Genomic DNA, 20608 nt, shown 5'->3' on the forward strand with positions numbered 1-20608 from the left:
AATAATAAAATAATAATAAAACTTGGGTTGTCAATACTTTGCTAATACTTGGGTTGTTTATATTGTTTATTTTTTTATATTGTGTATTTTGTATTCTGTATTTTTGCTGCTGTGCAATGCAAATTGCTATTTTTGCCCCATTTTGTGTTTATTTTCCTCTAACTTTCCCTTAAATAAACCATTTCCTTTGTAATTATGACTCTATTCACATAATATTTTGACTTTATTTTAATATTACTACTTTTCCCCCAACCTAATTAAAAAAATTTTTTTTTTTTTAAAATATTACCCCCATGGAATATTATTATTTTTGATGATCCTGCCCAACAGCCATGAAAGTCGAAACTGAGTAATGGTAAAAGGGAAAAAAAACGTACCGTATGAGAATGAGAGCCAGCAATGGAAAAAAAAAAAACAAAAAAAAAACGCTGGTTTCTCAAACAGAAGGGTTGAACTGCATCGTGGGACGGAGCCTACTACAACAACGGCACTATTTGCTGGTAAAGTTCATTCTGTCTTCGTTTTCCGGGAACACTTTCTGGCATGACGTAACCAACTTAGACACCAGTCGCTCCGGCCACAACATGTACAAAAAAAAAAAAAAAAAAACTCAAAGCACCCGCCTGACTACCGTGTCATATAAAAAGCCGTGTTTTTTTTCCGTAGTATTTAATCACACGTGCGTGCGCTCCTATGCGAGTGCACGTCTGAATAGAAAGCGAGACGTCAGTACACTTTGCTTTGTTTTTGTACAACAAAAGATAAAATGTGCATTAAGTACGCTTGTACATTACATTTTACAATATTTACATACAATTCTTAATAATTTGACATTTCAGGGTTACCCTATTTACATCATGAAAATGTATCAGAAATATTTGGACTGTCTATTTTTCTTAAATATGTAAGGTAATGCTCAGTTTTTTTTTTCTTTTTACTATCTTATACTACAAAAAAATAGTTCAGCGAGCTGTTGATAAATTGTAACTTTTTTTTTTTTTTTTTTAATGGTTCTCTCAATTTGTTCACTCTACAGTTAAAATCGGCGAATGGAAGTTCCAGCACCTCAATGATGTCACGGCGTGGGCGGGGGGGATCACGCGGCGTCCATGCGTAGCACCGAGGACAGCTCAGACGGCAAAGCGAGGCACCTCCGGAAGCGTCGAAGACGGCGACACATTCATTGTTATCTGGAGATCTTTCGCCTTTTGGGCTTCGGCGCCTTCGTCGGTCGCTCTCTCGACGGGATCTGGTGGAAGAAGTGGAGCGTGAGAACGGGGCGTGGCAAAGACGACATTAGGTGAGCGGCGAATTGACTCACAGTGGCCGACATCTTGTCCAGCTCGCTCATGGCCTCGTGGATAGCAGCTTCCAAGTGATTATTCAGTTTTCCTGGCCTGGCGGACAAACGTTTATATATGATCAACGCCGATGTTTGCGTCGCTTTTTTATGTTGTCTTACTTACTTTAAGCCTCTTTTGGCGACTCGGTCAAGTGCTTCCAAGTCATGTGTTAAAGTTTTTAGCTTTTCTGGCTCCATCTGTAAACACAAAGTCAAGACGTCGTGAAGTGTTCCATACCTGTCGCTTACTCTTCACATTTTAGTTCATCATCCACGTAGTTCATGAAGTACGGACCACTTACCTAACCTAAACCACCTGTATATGAAGAGCTTGCAACCAAAAGGCGCTAAATCCAATTTTCACTAAGTTGCATGTTTTTCATGAGTTTAATAGACCTCTGTCATGTGTATCCAAATCACATATTTTGGTCTTGAAATCATTTTTAAAAATATGAAAAAAAGTCATATGAAATTTATGCTTTCAACCAAAAGGCGCTAAATCCAATTTTCACTAAGTTGCATGTTTTTCATGAGTTTAATAGACCTCTGTCATGTGTATCCAAATCACATATTTTGGTCTTGAAATCATTTTTAAAAATATGAAAAAAAGTCATGAAATTCATGATTTCAACCAAAAGGCGCTAAATCCAATTTTCACTAAGTTGCATGTTTTTCATTGACTTCAAATTTATTTCAGCCAAAAGGCGCTAAATCCAAAAAAAAAAAATAATAAAAAAAAATATATAAAATACATGGTGTGTGCAGGATTTTTATAGCATGCATTTTTATGACCTATATTGATAGCTCTTTCATTTGCAATATAGACTTGATGACCAAATAGATTGATATGTGCGTAGTTAAAAATCATTGATTTTCTCGAAATCAGTCAAAATGGATTTAGCGCCTTTTGGTTGCAAGCTCTTCATATGTTGGACTGGTGAGAAGAATAATATATGGTGCGCGTAAAAAAAAAGTGTTCCTGGAGCACAAGCCATATTATTCAGGCTACAAAAATTCAGGGTAATTTTTGTAGTTTTGGTGTTGCATGCAAGTCCGGTGCCTCACCTTAGCCTGCTCCCGCAGTTGCATGGCAGCACCGTGCATCTGTTCCTCCCCCGCCAGCTTAGCCGGCCAGGGTGGGAAGCCTTTCAACTGGCCCCACACCAGTTCTCCCATATTGAAGGTCCTGGACCGGTAGTGGAGGAGCTCCGACGAGGGCGAGTCCGGCTGCCGCAGGTCCTCCTCGCTGCTCAGACTCTTAGTGTCCGAGGGGCTGGGCGCCATCCCGTTGAAGTGGCCGTTGTAGTGGCTATAGTCTTTAACGCCGGCTAGGGGTCCTTCCAGGCTTGTGGACGAGCTGGGAGACTGATCGTCGCCTGTAAGTTCTTGTCGCGGGGGTCCGAGGACCTCTCCGTAACCCCGGGTGTTAAAGAGCGATGTTGCGCCGTTAATGTGAACGCAACGTTCCACCGTCTGCTCCAGACGCTCCTTATAGTTGGCGTGCGTCCGGCTGCAGTTGTTGAAGCGGTAGCTATCGTCGACAAAGGGCTTGCCGAGCGCCAAGGCCACGTTGTGGTCATTGGTGCCGTCAGTGGGGCAGGGCGGGACGGGCACTAAGCTCGTACTTCGCTCCATGCAGGGACTGCTCCTCACCTGGGTGGAGCACTCCAAGAACTCCTCCCCACCCCAGACGCTGCTGTTGCCGTGCGCGTCAAAGCTGCCGCCATGATGGATTTCCCCATCCCACTGCCCCCTGGGAGTGCCGCAGCCAGGGGGCCGGAAGTAGTCGTTAGCCTCTGGGCCATCTGCGGTGCCCTTCCCTGGATCCATGTTCTTCCGGCCTCCAACGGGCCACGCCTGCCTGGTTCTGGCTTGCTGAGGTAAAGCGTCCCCTTCTCCATGCAGAACTGCACTGACCGCCTGGGGGAGGTTAACGGGCTCCCCGATGGAGGCAGTGAAGGCACTCATGGCGCTGAGGGCAGGCACAGGACTCGCCTGTGTGGTCTCACTTACTGTGGTGGTGATGGTGACACTCATCCCTTTACTGGCCGCATCCACCACGGCTCTGTAGATGGCGTCCACCGACTCCGAGCCTCTGCCAGGTCCACTGTCTGTCGCTGGTGTTCCTGTCCGCAAGCCCTCGCCCTGCTGCGGTTGCCCCTCACTAAACGGAGGCTGCGGTATCATCCCCTGCTGCAAAACAACAGCACGGTTACAAAACGGCATTTACTCTAAAAAAAAAAACGGCGTCCATTTCACCCGATCGTCCCACCTGGTAATTCTGGTAGCGGAAAACCATGGAGTCGACGTTTGCATTGCTGTTGTCTGCATAAGGTGGGTTGTCAGGAAAGTGCTGCTGACCCGGGTAGGCAGAGTGGGAGGTCCCGTGGGAGGCCCCGCCCTGCTGCATGACCTGGTTGACGTGCTTCTGGTACATCTGTCGACCGCCGGCGTTGACGTGAGGCTGCAGGCTGCCCACGTTGCAGCCAAGCGAGGAAGCGTTTCCTACGGAGAACCAAGGACAAAGTACGCCAATCAAATGCGGAGAAGTCATGTCGCAATGACTTTCAGGCTAAAGTTCCACTTCTCGAAATGCACTCAAACGCAACTTTGCAAGTAAACACAGATATACATTTGTTTTTCTGATTATGTTTATACTAATAAAGGTTGAACAAATGTTATTTTAAGCATTTTTTAAAAGGCATCAGACGCCTAGTGTCCTTTCTGCTCAAACACATGCGCCGTACAATTAGTTTGTTAGAAGGAGGGGGGGGGGGCGCATGTATGAATGAACCCAATGGAGCAGCAGTGTAATGGAGACAAAGCCGGAGCAGACAAGCGGGTGTGTGTGTGTGCGTGGTGACCAGAGCAGCTGGTGTGATGCTGCGTCGCTGAAGGGCAGCTGTGCGTGTTCATTATTTTCTTCCCTTCTTTCTTTCTCACCCCCCCCCCCCGCACACAACGCTGGGAGCCACGACACCGAGGGACCCCTCCCCCTCGTCCTCCTCTACTGCTATGATATAGTGACGACTGTTGCCAGGGGATGTTGCCATGGGAACCGAGTGATGATTGGTGGTGCTGTCCGCTGCCAGGGAGGCTTGTTGGGGGGTGGGGGGTGGGGGGGCTAGGTGGATAAGAGTGGGGGGTTGTGTGGGTCAGGCGGTGTGATTTTAGCCTGCTGGGGGATGTGGGTTGGTCAGCTGGGTGGCAGGGGCGTCAGAGGCTGGGGGGGGGGGGGGGTTTACAAGCACCGTGTTTGCAACCCTCGAGAAACAGATGGTTCCAGGCTAAGAAGCCACTTTCCAACTGCGGGAGCAAAAGTATATCTGCTATTATATAACAGAAACGCTATCAGAACATTAAAGTGATAAATATAAATGTGATTTTTTTTTTTTTTTTTGCTCAGTTGACAAGTTTTTTTTTTCATTTTTACCTTGTCTGACTGACAACACAGTGTTTCCATGGTGACGAGAAGGAAGAGTGTTAACCACTGGATATGATGTCAAAAATAAATCTGCTCCTGCTACTTGTTTTCTTCACTTTCAACATTTATGATCGCTACGATGGCGGGGGGGGGGGGGGGGGGGGGGGTGGGGGGGGCTGGGTGGCAGGCCCCAAACGTGTTGTGAGGGTTTTCAACTCACACCTCCAGGAGCGCTCCATGTTCGGAGCGAGGCGGAGGACATTTGTATGGAGGACCAAAACTGCAAAAATAATAAATAAATAAATAAATAAAAGTGGAAATAAAAACAAAAATGAAAAAAAAAAAATCAAAAAATACAAAAAAAAATATAAATGGAAATAAAAACAAAAATTTTTTTTTTTAATTTTTGAATCTTGTTTTTTATTTTTGTATTTATTTTGCTTTTATTTATTTATTTATATATTTTTGTTTTTATTTCCATTTATATTTATTTTTTTGTATTTAATTTTTTGATTTTTTCGATCAACCAATAGGTGAACAGTTCAACCCAAGACACACTTAGGACCGCCCCCTCATTTGAATAGTTTTTCCTTCTGAGGACCAAAACTGCCAAAATAATAAATAAATAAAGAAAGAAAAGTGAAAATAAAAACAAAAAATTAAATTAAAAAAAATAAATATAAGTGAAAATAAAAACAAAAAATTAAATTAAAAAAAAAAATATAAATGGGAATAAAAACAAAAATAAAAAATATATACATAAATAAATAAATAAAAGCAAAAATAAAAAACAAGATTCAAAAAAAAAATATTTTTGTTTTTATTTCCAATTATATTTATTTTTTTGTATTTAATTTTTTCTTTTTTTCATTTTTGTTTTTATTTCCACTTTTATTTATTTATTATTTTGGCAGTTTTGGTCCTCCTTACATTTGAGTCCAAATGGAATGTGTTCAATGCCTCCATTGTCAAGGTGGTAAGGCGGTCAAGCCCCTGTCGTGGCGGTAATCCCAGAACCTGTTGGTGGACACTGCAATGGGGGATACCGTCAGGCCTTTACGGCTCATGGGACCCCAGAGGCAGCTGACGGGTACCACCAGGCCAAGGGCTCCGCGGTTCTCGCAGTTCCTGAGGCAAAAACTCGGACATTGAAAAGAATACTATTTGTTTAGTTAGCCATCTTGGATCACATACCCAACCCCAATTCTGGCAATGCTTTTTTGTATGATTTCTACGCAATGTTTTATAAATGAGGCCCCTGGATCTTTTCAGTTACGTCAAAAATAAATGCACCCTTGAATGCATTGTGGGTACGCACACACATACGAGCACACAAACAGTAATACAGAAGTGGTCACAGACTGCACACTCAGCCATTCAAAGAATCATACAGGCCTAAACCCTCATCAAAGGCTTCACTCTGCTCACTATTCAGGGTTCATTGTTACTATAGCGACCAGCGAGTTGGGAGAAAAGCATGATACGGGTCTTATTCGCATCTTCTTTCACCATTGACAGATGCAAGCGTACATATAGCGACAAAGGGAAACAGACTATTACGAGTAACCAAAGGTGGTCGAGTCATCCTGTGGGATTAGGTCTCAAAGTTGGCCTGGGAGTGCCTTGGTGTCCTCCCGATGGATTGAGGAGGTGGCCGGGGACCGGAAAGTCTGGGCTTCCCTACTGAGACTGCTGCACCACGACCCAGACCCGGATAAGCGGAGTAAAACGGATGGATGGATGGATGGATGGCCAAAATTAATCATTAGTCTTCGGGTGCTTGCAAATTAATCCACTAAGCAAAGTCTTCATTACGATGTTAAGTCTTCTGACAGTCACTTTAATCGAGATCGTAAGCGATCATATTGTTATTATGTTCAATTATGTATACTTTGAACTAGTTTGTAAAACAATTTGGGCTCATTTTCAGTTACTGTTTATTTTCTGTGCAATGATTCCAGGGTGCCAAAGGAGCAGTCGTCGTATTCCCGTATTCCCCGACTATCTTCTCCAGTTCCACCAGGTGGCCACAGAGCCATTCCAAGGCATGCTGTGAGACATCATCCCCAGTGTGTACTATTATGTCTGCCCCAAATGTGGCCCGCAGGACACTAGTTTGAGGCCCCCCGCCTTAATATGAAAGTTTAATGTTAGTGCGGCCCACGCAAGTTTGATATGGATGCTGTATGGTATCATGTACCCAGAAAAAATTATTATGTTTGATTAATGTTCATGTTAAAGGTTAAATAACTGTTAATAGTTATCCTCCCTATCCGTGTGGAAGTGGTAGTTTTTTGGCTATTTAAGTTTAAAGGAAATAACTTGAAGGCTACCGTTTAGGTCGCTAGCTCTCTAGTTTGCGAGTTAGCATGTGTCTCAAGACCCTGCAGTTGAGCAAAATGTTGTAAATAAGAGTATAAATGTGACTATAGTCGTGTTTTGTCATGTCTACAGGGCTCTAATAATGCTTTGTTCATTTTAATCTGAAAAAAATCATTTGTCTACCCACCAACTATATGTGGTTTCTTAAGTTTTTATTATTTGCCGTTTTATTATTGTTATCATATTTATTTATTACTGATTGATTTTCTTTATTCTTGATTTGTTTATTTATTTTTCATCTTATTTTGTGTAGAAAAATAAAAAGTAAGATATTTGAGAACAGTGGAATGTTTTATCAGAGCTTTTCTTGTAGAGAATTGGAACCAAAGCAAAGTTTTTTTTTTTTTTTTTGTTTTTAATAAATGCATTTTTTTTTTTTTTGGAAAACATGATGCAACCCAGTCTCAACCAGACCCTAGCTCCAGTGGCCCCCAAGTAAATTGAGTTTGAGACCCCTGCAGTAAAACCTCCTCCACAATGCAACAGATCCAAGATGGCAGAGTTTGGAAACAAAAAGTCTGTTTGTTCAGTCACATTTTTTCATTGTACTTTTCTTAAAATTGATGTTAAAATCTTGTGGACCCAATTTCATGCATTGTCTCGTTTCCTGACACCCTACTACTAAGTTGCACATTGATTAATAGATTGTGTAAACAGACACAACTTTCCTAGCTATACGCATGTGTAGTGGCGCTAGGTAGCAGAAGTCTGCCTTCATTTCATTCTCTGAGCCTCAAAAACTAACCATATGCCCACCAAATGTTTGTTCCTAAAATGCCATATTAAATTTACTGTGTTGAACCTTCTTAACATGCTCCCATAAAAGCTCCACACGGCAGACATGTTTGTTTTGGGGTTTGTCACCGTGTTCCTGTGCCCAGGCTGTGCGCCATAGACGATCGTTTTTTGTTTATCGGCGCTACAAGGCAAAGATCTATGCCGATTTCATAGTTTTCAATGGAAATTGGTCGATACTCATCGGTAGTCATTCGATCGGTCAGCGCATGGCCTTCGTACGAAGCCATCGGTGATGCGTGTAAACACAGCTCAGTTGTGAAGAACACAAGACGTTCAAATATTACAGCTTCTGAATGTTGATTCTCACCTGTGTCAGAGATGTTCTTTGTATAGCTCCCATCTCCACTCGGTATCAGCACCATATTAGTCCGCCCAACAACGTGATGGAGAGTCTGCTGCGAGGGGTGAGGCCCAGAATGAGACAGAGGCGGGGGGTTAGCGTTGGGGCGTCCGTGTGGCATGCCATCAGGGCCTACTAGTCCACTGCCTGGAACCAGAGGCCCACAGGCTGAAGTCTGAATCTGGCCCATCATGTCGGGAAACTGGCCCAGGCGAGAGCCCAAGTGGGCCCCGGCAGCGGCGTCAACGTTTGGACAGTGCTGCATAGCTTCTGCTGGGACTCGAAGCCTCTGCTGGCTAATGAAGTTCTGCTGTGAGCCGCAAGTGATCTTGGACGTAGTGTCGTTGTACTGGAGTTGAGTAGCTCCTTGAGAAGAAGGTCCTGGGCTGAGGCCAGGTCGGTGGTTGTTGCCAGCCATGTTGTGGGAGCTCTGGTTGCTCATGGACTGGAGGAGCTGGGCCATCGAAGTGTTCGGTGGAAGGTTTCCAAGACGGACCATTTTTCGCATCTGCTCTGAACTGGGAGCGGGCATGTGGGCTCCTCCCATGCTAGGCTTGTTATGCATGTTGTAGACCATGTTGTTGTTGCTGCTGTCATGGCCGACAGATGTGCTCCCTGATGACTGCTTCCTTTTGCGTATGGGGTCCCTCTGCTGGGCCATCAGCTTATCTCTCAGCGCCGCGCGGCCACTCTGACCCTCGGGGCAGTTGAGCAGCATGGTGGAGTTTGGTGGGAGCATGGGATTTAAAGTGCTGTGTCCGTCCATGCCACAAGGGCTGCTCATTGAGCCGGGGTGCCCGCCACCCCCTCCATTACTTCCGCCACCTGGTGCTCCACCTGCCATACCAACAGCAGCGACCACACCAGCAGTGCTGTGTTTGTTTTGATTTGCTAGCTGTGCTTTGGCTGCTGCTGACAAGAGACTGCTGGCCGGGAAGGAGGCAGCATTCTGTTGGTTTAGAATCTGGTTTAGAGGCATGCCCAGGAGTCCTGGGTGGCCCTTCTGGGAAGCACTCGGGGTGGGCAAGGACGAAGAGGACGTGGAGTTGGGCGAGTACATCGAGTTTTGCTGCTGGGTGCCAAGCGAGTTTGCTATCCCAGGAAGCAGCTGGGAGTCTCTGTACTGGTGGAGGGAGTCATTTTTGTTGGTGGAGGGGCTGGATGGCATCGCCGGCCTGGGGGAGCCCATTGCAGATCTGGGCGATCGAGGGGGAACCTTCATGCCGCCACAAGGAGCCTGATGCCCTGACGGCATTGCAAAGTTCCCATGGTCGGAGGAGGTGGAGGAGGACCGGGAGCGATGGGGGGAGACTTCCACCCGAGCGAGGGAGGACCCTGCCATGTGAACAGGAGAGGTGACCGGGGATGGCGACACTGAGGAGGCGGGACCGCTCTGTTGAGTCCTTTGAACGTGGCTACTGTGGCCCACAGGCCCGGGCTTTACTGTGGGCAAGGGTAAGTTGCTTGGCAAGGGGACGATGGCGGGAGGGGGTATGTTTACATTCATCATTGATACCTGAGTGTGGATGTTAGGTTGAATGTTAGCTGGGGGCTGGCTGATAGGCTTGCTGGGGATGGGGTCGAGGATGCCTAAGGGGTCTTTTTCTGATGACACCTGTCTTTTTTGCAGGACACAGGGCGGCGGCACAGAGGGAGACGGCGGTACAGGGTGGATGGATGGTTGGACTTTATGGTGGAACACCGTATTGGGCATGTCCACACCGGAGGAGAAGTTCCCGCGTGGAATATTCATGTTCATGACAGGGCTTTTGGCAGTGACTGTGGGTGAGAGCGGTGTGCTAGTCCTTCCCGTCATCGCACAGGATGCTTGACTTGCAGGGGAGCTATGAATCATCATGCTAGGTGGAGAAAGTGGGGTCCTTGAATTTCCATGAATGGAAGCAGACCCGGGACTGCCAGCTCCAGAAAATCCACAAGGATTGCTTCTTGGATAGCCCTCCGGGCTGGACAGCGTGTCTGCACGGGGTGACTGTGAGCCATCTCCGCATGGCTTAGCGCTGGAGACCGGCGGGCTCAACATGACTCCATAACCAGCTCTGTAAGGAGACTTGGGGCCTGGGTCACTGCTGGGAAGCCTCTGCGGCCTGGGGTACCCAGCACAGAGCTCTGACTGCTGGCCTCCGCCCATCTCCTGGGGTGGATATAGCTGCTGTTGGTGGCCAGACGACATCATCATCTTGTAGGGATTCTTGCAGTCTGGACCAGCAGCGGTGGGCAGACCCTCGTGGGGTTTAGTCCTTATTGCTCGATGTGGTGTGGAATGCGATGCGACCACCGATGACGTACCTAAAGGACAAACAACGCACATTCATTTTGATGTTGACATCTTAAAAGAAAACTGGAGACAATAAAGTTGACCAGGTAACGGACAATGTAGTACGAATTTGCACAAATATGCACCAATTTAATAAATATATTAAATATATATGCACGCAATATAACATCAACTCTCTGTCGACGATCCACAACTTTCATTTTGGCTCATTTATTGAGGGCTGACTTCCTGTTTGTGTTGGAACATGGATTCTTTAGACCAGGGGTCTCAAACTTGCAGCCCGCGGGCCAAATGTGGCCCGCAGGACACTAGTTTGAGGCCCCCGCCTTGATATGAAAGTTTAATGTTAGTGCGGCCCGCGCAAGTTTGATATGGATGCTGTATGGTATCATGTACCCAGAAAAAATTATTACGTTTTATTAATGTTCATGTTAAAGGTTAAATAACTGTTAATAGTTATCCTCCCTATCCGTGTGGAAGTGGTAAGTTTTTAGCTATTTAAGTTGAAAGGAAATAACTTGAAGGCTACCGTTTAGGTCGCTAGCTCTCTAGTTTGCGAGTTAGCATGTGTCTCGAGACCCTGCAGTTGCGCAATATGTTGTAAATAAAAAAATATAAATGTGACTATAGTCGTGTTTTGTCATGTGTACAGGGCTCTAATAATGCTTTGTTCATTTTAATCTAAAAAATCTACCCACCAACTATATGTGGTTTCTTAAGTTTTTATTATTTGCCGTTTTATTATTATTATTATTATTATTATTATTATTATTATTATTGTTATTATATTTATTTATTACTGATTGATTGATTTTCTTTATTCTTGATTTGTTTTTTGTTTTTTTCATCTTATTTTGTGCAGAAAAATAAAAATTAAGATATTTGAGAACAGTGGAATGTTTTATCAGAGCTTTTATTGTAGAAAATCGGAACCAAAGCACTGAAAAAGTTTGTATATTTTTCTGTTTTTTTCTGTCCTAGCTCCAGTGCCCCCCAGGTAAATTGAGTTTGCTTTAGACATTTGCAGCGTTAACTGCATTTTGATGCAATCTCCACAACTGCCATGTTAATGCTAAGTGCTCTACATCAGTTCTCATAAAAGAAAAAAATCCTGATATCAACCGATATTACATTTTTAGGTTGATATGGGGGCGATATCGGAAATCCCCAATTATTATGTATTTTTGTGTACATTCATTATTTCACTGAAGGTATTTACATTTTTTATTTAACATTATTTTAACAGAATATTCAAGCGGTGTTCGTGCACTTATTTACTCTATCAGTTCTAAAATTATTTTCTGAATAAAGCGTTGTGAATAAAAAAATTTTTTTTGATTAATTGATTAATCAAAACAATAAGAACAGGGTAAGTGCAAGAATACCGACTAACTGATACTGCTACAACTGGAGTCTTTGTATCGACAGTAAACATTTACAGAGGCGTTAAATACCAACAAATATTGTTGGCTATGTGTTAAGCCGTCCTGTTAAGGAATGAATACCCAATGTTCCTTATTATATATATTTCCTGTAATTTTTTTAGAGACTTGATAGCCTACTTTATTATTTTTATTGTGTTTATTGTCTGTTTTTTTAATAGAGACACAAAGGCAGGGTGTATTTTAATTCGGGGTAGTCTTTTCTTGTTTATTATGTTGTTTCATTTAATTATAAAATAATTAAAAACTCTCGCCATTCCAATTACAAAGTTACATGCTCTTGAGAAATTAATGTTCATTGCTTTTTATACAATGTGCTCGCATTATTATGCCATATAATTCAGGAAAAAATGTCTCAAAAAAATTTGTCAATATCGATTATCGACAATAATTTGTAGGAAAATTATTGTTGTTGGCCAATTGGTGACCCAATAAACATAAATGCACAGAACTAAGTGTTAGAATTTTTCTGATGTCCTTCAATCTGTGCTGTGCATCTTCCCTCAGCATAAACGTTCCAGGCCTCCATCAAACACGTACCTCCAGCAGGACTTGTTAGCGTGAGAGGCGGGTGACTCTCCATGCTCTTGTGCAGCGTAGCCACAGCCAGGAGTTTCCTCTTGTGGATGCAGAGCTTGGTGACGTCCTCGTCTGCCTTCACATCCTCTGCTGTCCTCTGTTTAACCACAGCTCCCCGGTCAAAGTTGAACACCTGAGGGATAACCGTAGGGGGAAATTGTCTCAAAATAATGTTGACAATTTTATAAGAGAATAATTTGCATGACATTATTGCTATAATTACTGCTAAAAATGTTAGCTTTGTCATACTAACTCATTTTCTCTCTTTGGAATGCACAGAGAAAGAAAATATGTGTTGATGTGGATGCTTCCTTTAATGTGAAATGAAAGGTTGTGGCAATGCGGTTGTGAGTTTGACTACCTTGTGGAGGACGAGCGGACACTCCAGACCACATTTGCAGGTTCCATCTGTCAGAAGGTAGGTTTTCACCTGCTCCAAGCTGGACAGCACTGAGCCACTGGGACTGTGCACAGAAAAAAAATAACATACAGATGATATTTCACAAGAGAACAATGAATATACTGAAGCGTGAGCACCCACAGTTCCACACAAGCATACATTGTATACTGTCACATTCATATTTGTGCATATGGATGAGGCAAACTAATAACAAATACATTTTATTTGTATGGTGATTTTCAAGGCACTCAAAGACGCGTTAAGGCGAGATAAGTAAAAAAATAAATCTGAATTAAAAAAACAGCACAAAAACATACAGAATTAAAAAGTGAGCACAGCAGTGAAGTATAAAAAGATTTGAACAGGTGAATGAATTCCAGAGATCCTCCCTATCCGTGTGGAAGTGGTAAGTTCTTGGCTATTTAAGTTTCAAGGAAATAACTCGAAGGCTACCGTTTAGGTCGCTAGCTCTCTAGTTTGCGAGTTAGCATGTGTCTCAAGACCCTGCAGTTGCGCAACATGTAAATAAAAAAAGTATAAATGTGACTATAGTCGTGTTTTGTCATGTCTACAGGGCTCTAATAATGCTTTGTTCATTTTAATCTGAAAAAAATAATTTGTTTACCCACCAACTAATGTGGTTTCTTAAGTTTTTATTGCCGTTTTATTATTATTATTATTACTATATTTATTTATTACTGATTGATTTTCTTTATTCTTGATTTGTTTACTTTTCATCTTATTTTGTGCAGAAAAATAAAAATTAAGATATTTGAGAACAGTGGAATGTTTTATCAGAGCTTTTCTTGTAGAAAATTGGAACCAAAGCACTGAAAAAGTTTGTATATTTTTCTGTTTTTAATAAATGCGATTTTTTTTTTTTGGAAAACCTGATGCGGCCCAGCCTTGCCCGGACCCTAGCTCCAGTGGCCCCCAGGTAAATTGAGTTTGAGACCCCTGATATAAGGTCTATAATCGCCCAACCCTACTTATTATCAAAATTAGCAAGTGGGGTTCGGCCTTAGTCCAGAGGTCCTCCGGAGCGCTTCGGAGTGTGACCAATAAGAGCGGAATGAGCGTGTCCGGAGGTGGGCGCTTTGGGTGGAATAAATGAAAACAGAAAATCTAAGAAAGTACAGCTGGAATAGTGCAGATTGTGGAAGATCTAGAAAGCTTTCTGTGCTGGTTATTGTGTGAAGCCGCTCTGTAAGAGTCATTTTTCCTCTTTCAGCTTTTCCCTTCAGGGGTCACCACAGCAAATCGATCCTCCATCCAAGCCTGTCTTCTGCCCTCCTTCACTATATCCATAAACCTCCTCTTTGGTCTTCCTCTACGCCTCATACTTAGCAGCCTTTATCGCTAAAAGGGCCTCTAACATGTAATGTCCCTGTGATGTAGTCATACCTGATCCTATCAATCCCGGTCACTCCCAATGAGAGCCTCAGCATGCTCATCTGTGGTACCTCCAGTTCTGCTTCCAGTCTTTTCCTCAGTGGCACTGTCTCTAGACCGGGAGTCAGCAACCCACGACTCCAGTGCCGTATATGGCTCTTCAGCCTCTTTGTTGTGGCTCCTTTTCGCAATGCTCAAGTATTTTTTTTAACACCAAAATGGGGAAAATATGCATCTTTGAGTTTTTAAAAAGGGAAGCGGCTGTTTGGCTGACTGCTTTGGTTGGGATGTTACAGGTCTTCCCCCCAAAAAATCTTGGAAGACTGGCAATTCGCTCTGGAGGTGAGCGCGTTCCTGCACATTTCTTCAGGCGTCAGGTATTGAGGTTTAACCATGATGATACTGTCATTACCCTATGAGTTGGCATCCATTACACATGCCTGTATATTCAGTATGCCAGTATTCCTATATCCGTGTCAAGGTGAAGGTCATGCTTTTTCACAAAACGTCTTTTTGCTCCCTTTTTTGTTGAGAACTGATATTTTTCTGAAACTTACCTATGTTCTACTGCTGATTACTAAAAAATTTTTCCTGATGAAAGATGAGAGTCTAATCCTTGTTTTGGTATGGACCAAGTCTATAGCCCTATAACCCCACAATATTCCAAGTGAGTCAAAATCATTAAAAATGGCCGGAATTGAGAGGGACGGCTTTTGAAAAATGGCAACAGTAAATTGAAATATTAAAATTTTTAAATCCACGACAGAGCAGCAGTCCGCCGCCCATGCAGACCACCGTCACGGTGTCAAAAAAATCCAAGGGAAACCCTGAATTATTGTGCAGCAAAATTAGTTATCGTGACAGGCTAAGCTTTATTCAACATTATTTATGAAATTATATATTTTTGAAAAATAAGATTGAGTGATTGGTGTTATGCCGCCATTTTTTCCAGTCAACGGGCTAGTCGACCACCCAACGCAAGCATCGAAATCATACATTTTGTGTGAAATCAGTTGTTAAATGTTCCTACCTGATATATACGACGCCACCGCCATGATCCCGCTTGCGCTGCCAGCCAATGGGGACTTGGACGGGAACAGTCGGCCTCTCGTCTCCCGCCTCACAGTCCTTTCCGCCATTCATGGCTCCACTGGATTTGCACGCGACACCTCAAGGGTACTTCTATCAGACATCCACCAAAGTCTTTGCAACACACGTCATGTTTGTCTTCTAATGCTGTGCAGGGCAGCTTCAGAGAAGGACTCTGCTTTGGGAGGGAGGGGTCGGGGGGGTGGGGGTAGGGTGAGACAAGCTCAAAGTCGACCCTACCCTTTTAGCTGCGGCATGATTCCGGTGCTGAATGGCGTACGCACCTCCATTACTGCCTCTTGCCACCAGGAGCCATCCCCCCCCGAGGAGAAAATCCGGAACTGGCGTGCGCTGCCCTGCACGCATGCAACTTTCTCACGCTCAACTTTTTTGCACCATTTGTCTTTTGCACAGTTGGGTTCACGTCACTCAGAGGAACAGGCGGGGTGAGTTCAACATGTTGCTTCCCAGAGGCTGCTGGGTTGCGGTGTCCCCACGGTTCCTGTACAGGTATAGCACAAGTAAAAGCAATTAAAACAATGAAACATTCACTTTTTTGTTTCTTCAAACATTCATCTGCCGAGCTTGGGTCTGGGTGAGACTGGGCCACATCAGGTTTTCCCAAAAAACAAAAAAAAAAACAAAAAAAAAAACGCATTTATTAAAAACAAAAAAATAAAAAAAAAAATTCACCTTGGTTCCAATTTTCTACAATAAAAGCTCTGATAAAACATTCCACTGTTCTCAAATATCTTACTTTTTATTTTTCTACACAAAATAAGATGAAAAATAAATAAACAAATCAAGAATAAAGAAAATCAATCAGTAATAAATAAATATAATAATAATAATAAAACGGCAAATAATAAAAACTTAAGAAACCACATATAGTTGGTGGGTAGACAAATGATTTTTTTCAGATTAAAATGAACAAAGCATTATTAGAGCCCTGTAGACATGACAAAACACGACTATAGTCACATTTATACTCTTTTTATTTACAACATATTGCGCAACTGCAGGGTCTTGAGACACATGCTAACTCGCAAACTAGAGAGCTAGCGACCTAAACGGTAGCCTTCAAGTTATTTCCTTTAAACTTAAATAGCCAACAACTTACCACTTCCACACGGGTAGGGAGGATCTCTGGAATTCATCTATTAACAATTATTTAACCTTTAACATGAACATGAATCAAACGTAATAATTGTTTCTGGGTACATGATACCGCACTAACATTAAACTTTCATATCAAGGCGGGGGCCTCAAACTAGCATCCTGCGGGCCACATTTGGCCCGCGGGCCGCATGTTTGAGACCCCCTGGTTTAGACCATAGCGAGAGAGGTTAGTTTTACCCGACTGATGAGATTAGTATCTTTTCCATGAATCACCACCTTCTTGTGGTGGAGGGGTTTGAATGTCCGAGTGATCCTGGCAGCTATGTGGTCTGCGGCCATATGCCCCTGGTAGGGTGGCACAAGGCAAACAGGTCGACCAGACCAAGAGTGATTTAGAAGACCCTACGAGCAAACAATAGAGGAGGGACCACAACTCGGCCGAACATGGGATACCGAGGCCTCACACTAAATCCAGGCCCCGGGCCTTCACATCGAGACCAAGTTGAGGTGTCTCGAGCATCATGTCCCTTGGATGCCTCCCTGACGGATCTGTTCCGATCATGCCAGGCCAGGAGAAAACCCAGTGGCAGACCTCAGACACCCTGGAGGGATTACCTGGGAACACGTTGGTGTTCTCACGGTTGAGCAGGAGGAGGTGGCCGGGGACCGCGCAAAGTCTGGGTATCGCTACTGAGATTGCTGCCCTTGTGACCCGCACCGATATCAGCAGAGGAAAAAAGATGGACGGATGCGTTATTAGCATGTCTACCAATATTTCAGCCTGCCCGCCTTCACCCTGCAGCTTGTTTGGAATCGCTGCGAGTGACAAAGCCTCCCTGCAACCGCTGGTGTGCTGACTCATAAGAGGAGTGTTTGGCAACAAAGATGCTAACGTAACTACAAAGACAGTGAGTATGTAAGGTGAACTGTGCTGGCAATGGCAGCGCTTAGCTAGGGCTAACTAAAGTGTGGCCCGAGAGCCATTTGTGGCCGGCACTGTACTTTTATTGAGCTGCAGCATAATAGCATAGCATATTAAGTTGTTTTTTTTTTCAAGTTGCAATATTTTAAGACACAACCAAAAGGTACATTTTTTGTAAAATTAGCTTGGACAAAAATTAATAATATTACTAGAATAAAATGCAAATATTAATAGTAATAATAGTAATTAGGGCTGGGCAATATATAGATATTTATTTAAAGCATGATCTCAAAAGCAAGCATATCGTTGATATCGATATAGACTGGATGTGATGCGGGGTTCTCATGTTTCGATATGGCGTGGCCCGAGTGCTAGCTAGTGACGGTAGCCCCAAGTGTTTTTAATGGTGTTTTTTAAATTGTTTTTATGCCATACCGACCACATAAGCAATTGTGCAGCTATGGATGTACATCTTATGTTTGTAGCTTTCCGCTTGGTCCATTGTTTACATTCAGGAGCAGCAGTTAGCTTTGAGAACCTCTGCTGTGGCATGGAGGAGGAGAGGCTGCATAGCCGGAGTGAACAGTAAAAAAGACAGTATAAAGGTTGCTGTATAAAGATCGTATAAATCTTGTTTACTGTCATGGGGAACGTGATATGGAAGCGCTAACAGCGTTACCCGGCTGCAGAGAGACCACCGTGAGTTGCACATCATATTTAACTTTTTCTATATTTATTTTAAAAAAAGAGAATATCCATCCATCCTTTTTCTATGCCGCTTATCCTCACTATTGTCACCGAGGCATGCTGGTAATACAGTTTAAATATTAAAAGGAAAATTCAGATTTTTGTCAGTCATTATTCATTCATTTTCTACCGCTTTTCCTCACGAGGGTCGCGGGGAGTGCTGGAGCCTATCCCAGCTGTCTTCGTGCGAGAGGCGGGGTACACCGTGGACTGGTGGCCAGCCAATCACAGGGCACATATAGACAAACAACCATTCACACTCACATTCATACCTATGGACAATCTGAAGTCGCTAAATTAACCTAGCATGTTTTTTGGAATGTGGGAGGAAACCGGAGTACCCGGAGAAAACCCACGCATGCACCGGGAGAACATGCAAACTCCACACAGAGATAGCTGAGAGTGGAATTGAACCCTGGTCTGTGCGCTAACCACTCGACCACCGTGCCGCCCCCTCAGTCATTATATTTGAGGAAAAAAAAAACAAAGTTGCAATATTTGGAAAATTATGTTGGGGAAACTAGTATAGTAATATAGTACACTGTCAAAACATCACTGAGAGCTGTCAATCAATAATCTCTACAGTACTAAAAGAAAACAGGCAACCATGCCAAAACGACATCAGCAAACTCCTGTCCTTGCATACACACACACCGCTGGGATGAATGTCACGTTCATGACCTCACATACGGTCGGAAATCACAAAACCCAACACATAAACTGTCAAGTTGCTACAGTAACCTTAAGGATGATAAAGGATCATAATATCTAGGCAGAATAGTGTTCCGTTTTTTGTAAACACTGCCTTTTAAAGTGGCTTTATAGCTGCTACCTTTCGATGTTTAGTTCAAAATAAAGACTGCCTGCATCAGATAGTGGCTCACACCAGCACAAGTGAGAGGAAGACACAAACTGAATGAGCCACTGCTGAATTAGAGTGAAGATCAGGTAACATTCAGGTTCGTCCTCAAAAGTGGGTGACGCACAAATGTCAGCATTTTGACTTCATCCGGGGGACGCAATCAACGACAGGGGCTCAAAGGTTGACAAGCAGCAGCATATTTAGCTTTAGCCTGACTGTCTACCGACACAGCCAGGCGTTGCAGTAAAACCCCTTTTGAATAGTTTTTGTTGTCTCCGAATTGACTTTGAATGCAACGATAAGACCGTAGTGAAACTACGGCAACGTACGTCTGGCTGTGATCTATATGATGCAGTGGTCACAGCTAGCTAGCCAACTAGCTGGAGGTTAGCATGCCAAGCGTCAGCTGTCTCGTTACCGTTAGCCAGCTAGCTTGTTCTCTAAAAAAAAATGGCAGCTCCGGGTAAGTCGTGAAACGTTTACAAGCGTATACGTTTACCGAAAAGTCGCCGTGGTTGGGATATTCCGACGGGGGGGCAAAAATGTCGACGGGAGGCGCAAGCTGCGCCCGCGACGGGCTTCGAGCCAAGGGGGCCGACGTAAGGCCGGGGCCAGGCCGAGTTAGCAAGGGTTAGCTTAGCATGCTAGCTAGCCGTGCCAAGCCGTTGCGTCTGCACAGAGAGAGAAGAGAGACGCTGTGAGCGGTAATGTCCGCGTCAAATCCACAAACATTCCCTTCTTACCCTAGCATTGCAGCGAATGCACATTGCTGACAAATAAGTCAAAGGGGAAACTAACGTTTTTTCTTGTCTTACGGAAAAGAGGGGAAAAAAAGAACCATACCCATTAGTTCTCTGCCTCTGCTGGTTCTCCTACACTGGGATATTGGAAATGATGGAGAGCTATACCGCGCATGCGTAGTGGCACCAGCCAGCAGACACAAGAGGTGATGCTCCCTCAAAACACAGAAAGCTCTCGTTCGAATGCACAAATAGAAGGGAGACATTAAGAGGATGGGGGTTATGCTGGAGCCTATCCCAGCTGACTTCAGGTGACAATTAAATAAAGCGGTGTTAGGTAAATAGATTTTCAGACATGTGTACCATCTCTTAATTTGATTACAATTTTGGTGCTGTTAATACCGTATTTTCTGGACTATAAGTCGCACTGGACTATGAGTCGCACAAGGCCACAAACTGCCTAATTAGGTGGAAAAAAAACATACATAAGTCGCTCCGGAGTATAAGTCGCACAAGGCCAAAAATGCATAATTAGGTGGAAAAAAACCATACATAAGTCGCACAAGGCCAAAAATGCATAATTAGGTGGAAAAAACATACATAAGTCGCACTGGAGTATAAGTCGCACAAGGCCAAAAATGCATAATTAGGTGGAAAAAAACCATACATAAGTCGCTCCGGAGTATAAGGCCAAAAATACATAATTAGGTTAAAAAAACATACATAAGTCGCTC

At 43.7% G+C, this 20608-nt stretch overlaps 1 protein-coding gene across 5 annotated transcripts; it reads right to left on the reverse strand.

Moving 5' to 3' along the window:
• Positions 1 to 678: 678 nt before the first annotated feature.
• mbd5 (methyl-CpG binding domain protein 5) lies at positions 679 to 20058 on the reverse strand. 5 transcript variants are annotated; one of them, XM_078796645.1, is made up of 10 exons: positions 19978 to 20058; positions 15769 to 15986; positions 15426 to 15659; positions 12965 to 13067; positions 12565 to 12736; positions 8254 to 10593; positions 3615 to 3847; positions 2408 to 3535; positions 1467 to 1540; positions 679 to 1397 (listed from the first exon to the last, which is right to left on the reverse strand). In XM_078796645.1, exons 3-10 carry the CDS (start codon positions 15536 to 15538, stop codon positions 1187 to 1189), a joined length of 4374 nt encoding a protein of 1457 aa, XP_078652771.1. In that variant the 5' UTR covers positions 15539 to 15659; positions 15769 to 15986; positions 19978 to 20058; the 3' UTR covers positions 679 to 1186. The 5 variants fall into 5 exon arrangements, with proteins under 5 accessions (XP_078652771.1, XP_078652772.1, XP_078652773.1 ...); XM_078796646.1 differs by having other exon boundaries at positions 15426 to 15577; positions 15725 to 15986; XM_078796647.1 differs by having other exon boundaries at positions 679 to 1249; positions 1322 to 1397; positions 15426 to 15986; positions 19978 to 20057.
• Positions 20059 to 20608: the final 550 nt, after the last annotated feature.

Source organism: Doryrhamphus excisus, linkage group LG15 (assembly GCF_037039965.1).
Source record: "Doryrhamphus excisus strain RoL-2023G ecotype Guam linkage group LG15, RoL_Dexc_Guam_v1.1, whole genome shotgun sequence".
NCBI lineage: Eukaryota > Metazoa > Chordata > Actinopteri > Syngnathiformes > Syngnathidae > Doryrhamphus > Doryrhamphus excisus.

Bases quoted from the DNA above. Each gene is read 5' to 3' on its own strand.
- mbd5 (XM_078796645.1), bottom strand. From the start codon at position 15,538: ATGAATGGCGGAAAGGACTGTGAGGCGGGAGACGAGAGGCCGACTGTT. The intron at 10,594-12,564 runs GTACGTGTTTGA...TTTGTCCTTTAG, and splicing joins GCTAACAAGTCCTGCTGGAG to GTACGTCATCGGTGGTCGCA. The intron at 1,541-2,407 runs GTGAGGCACCGG...TTGTGTTTACAG, and splicing joins AACTGCGGGAGCAGGCTAAG to ATGGAGCCAGAAAAGCTAAA.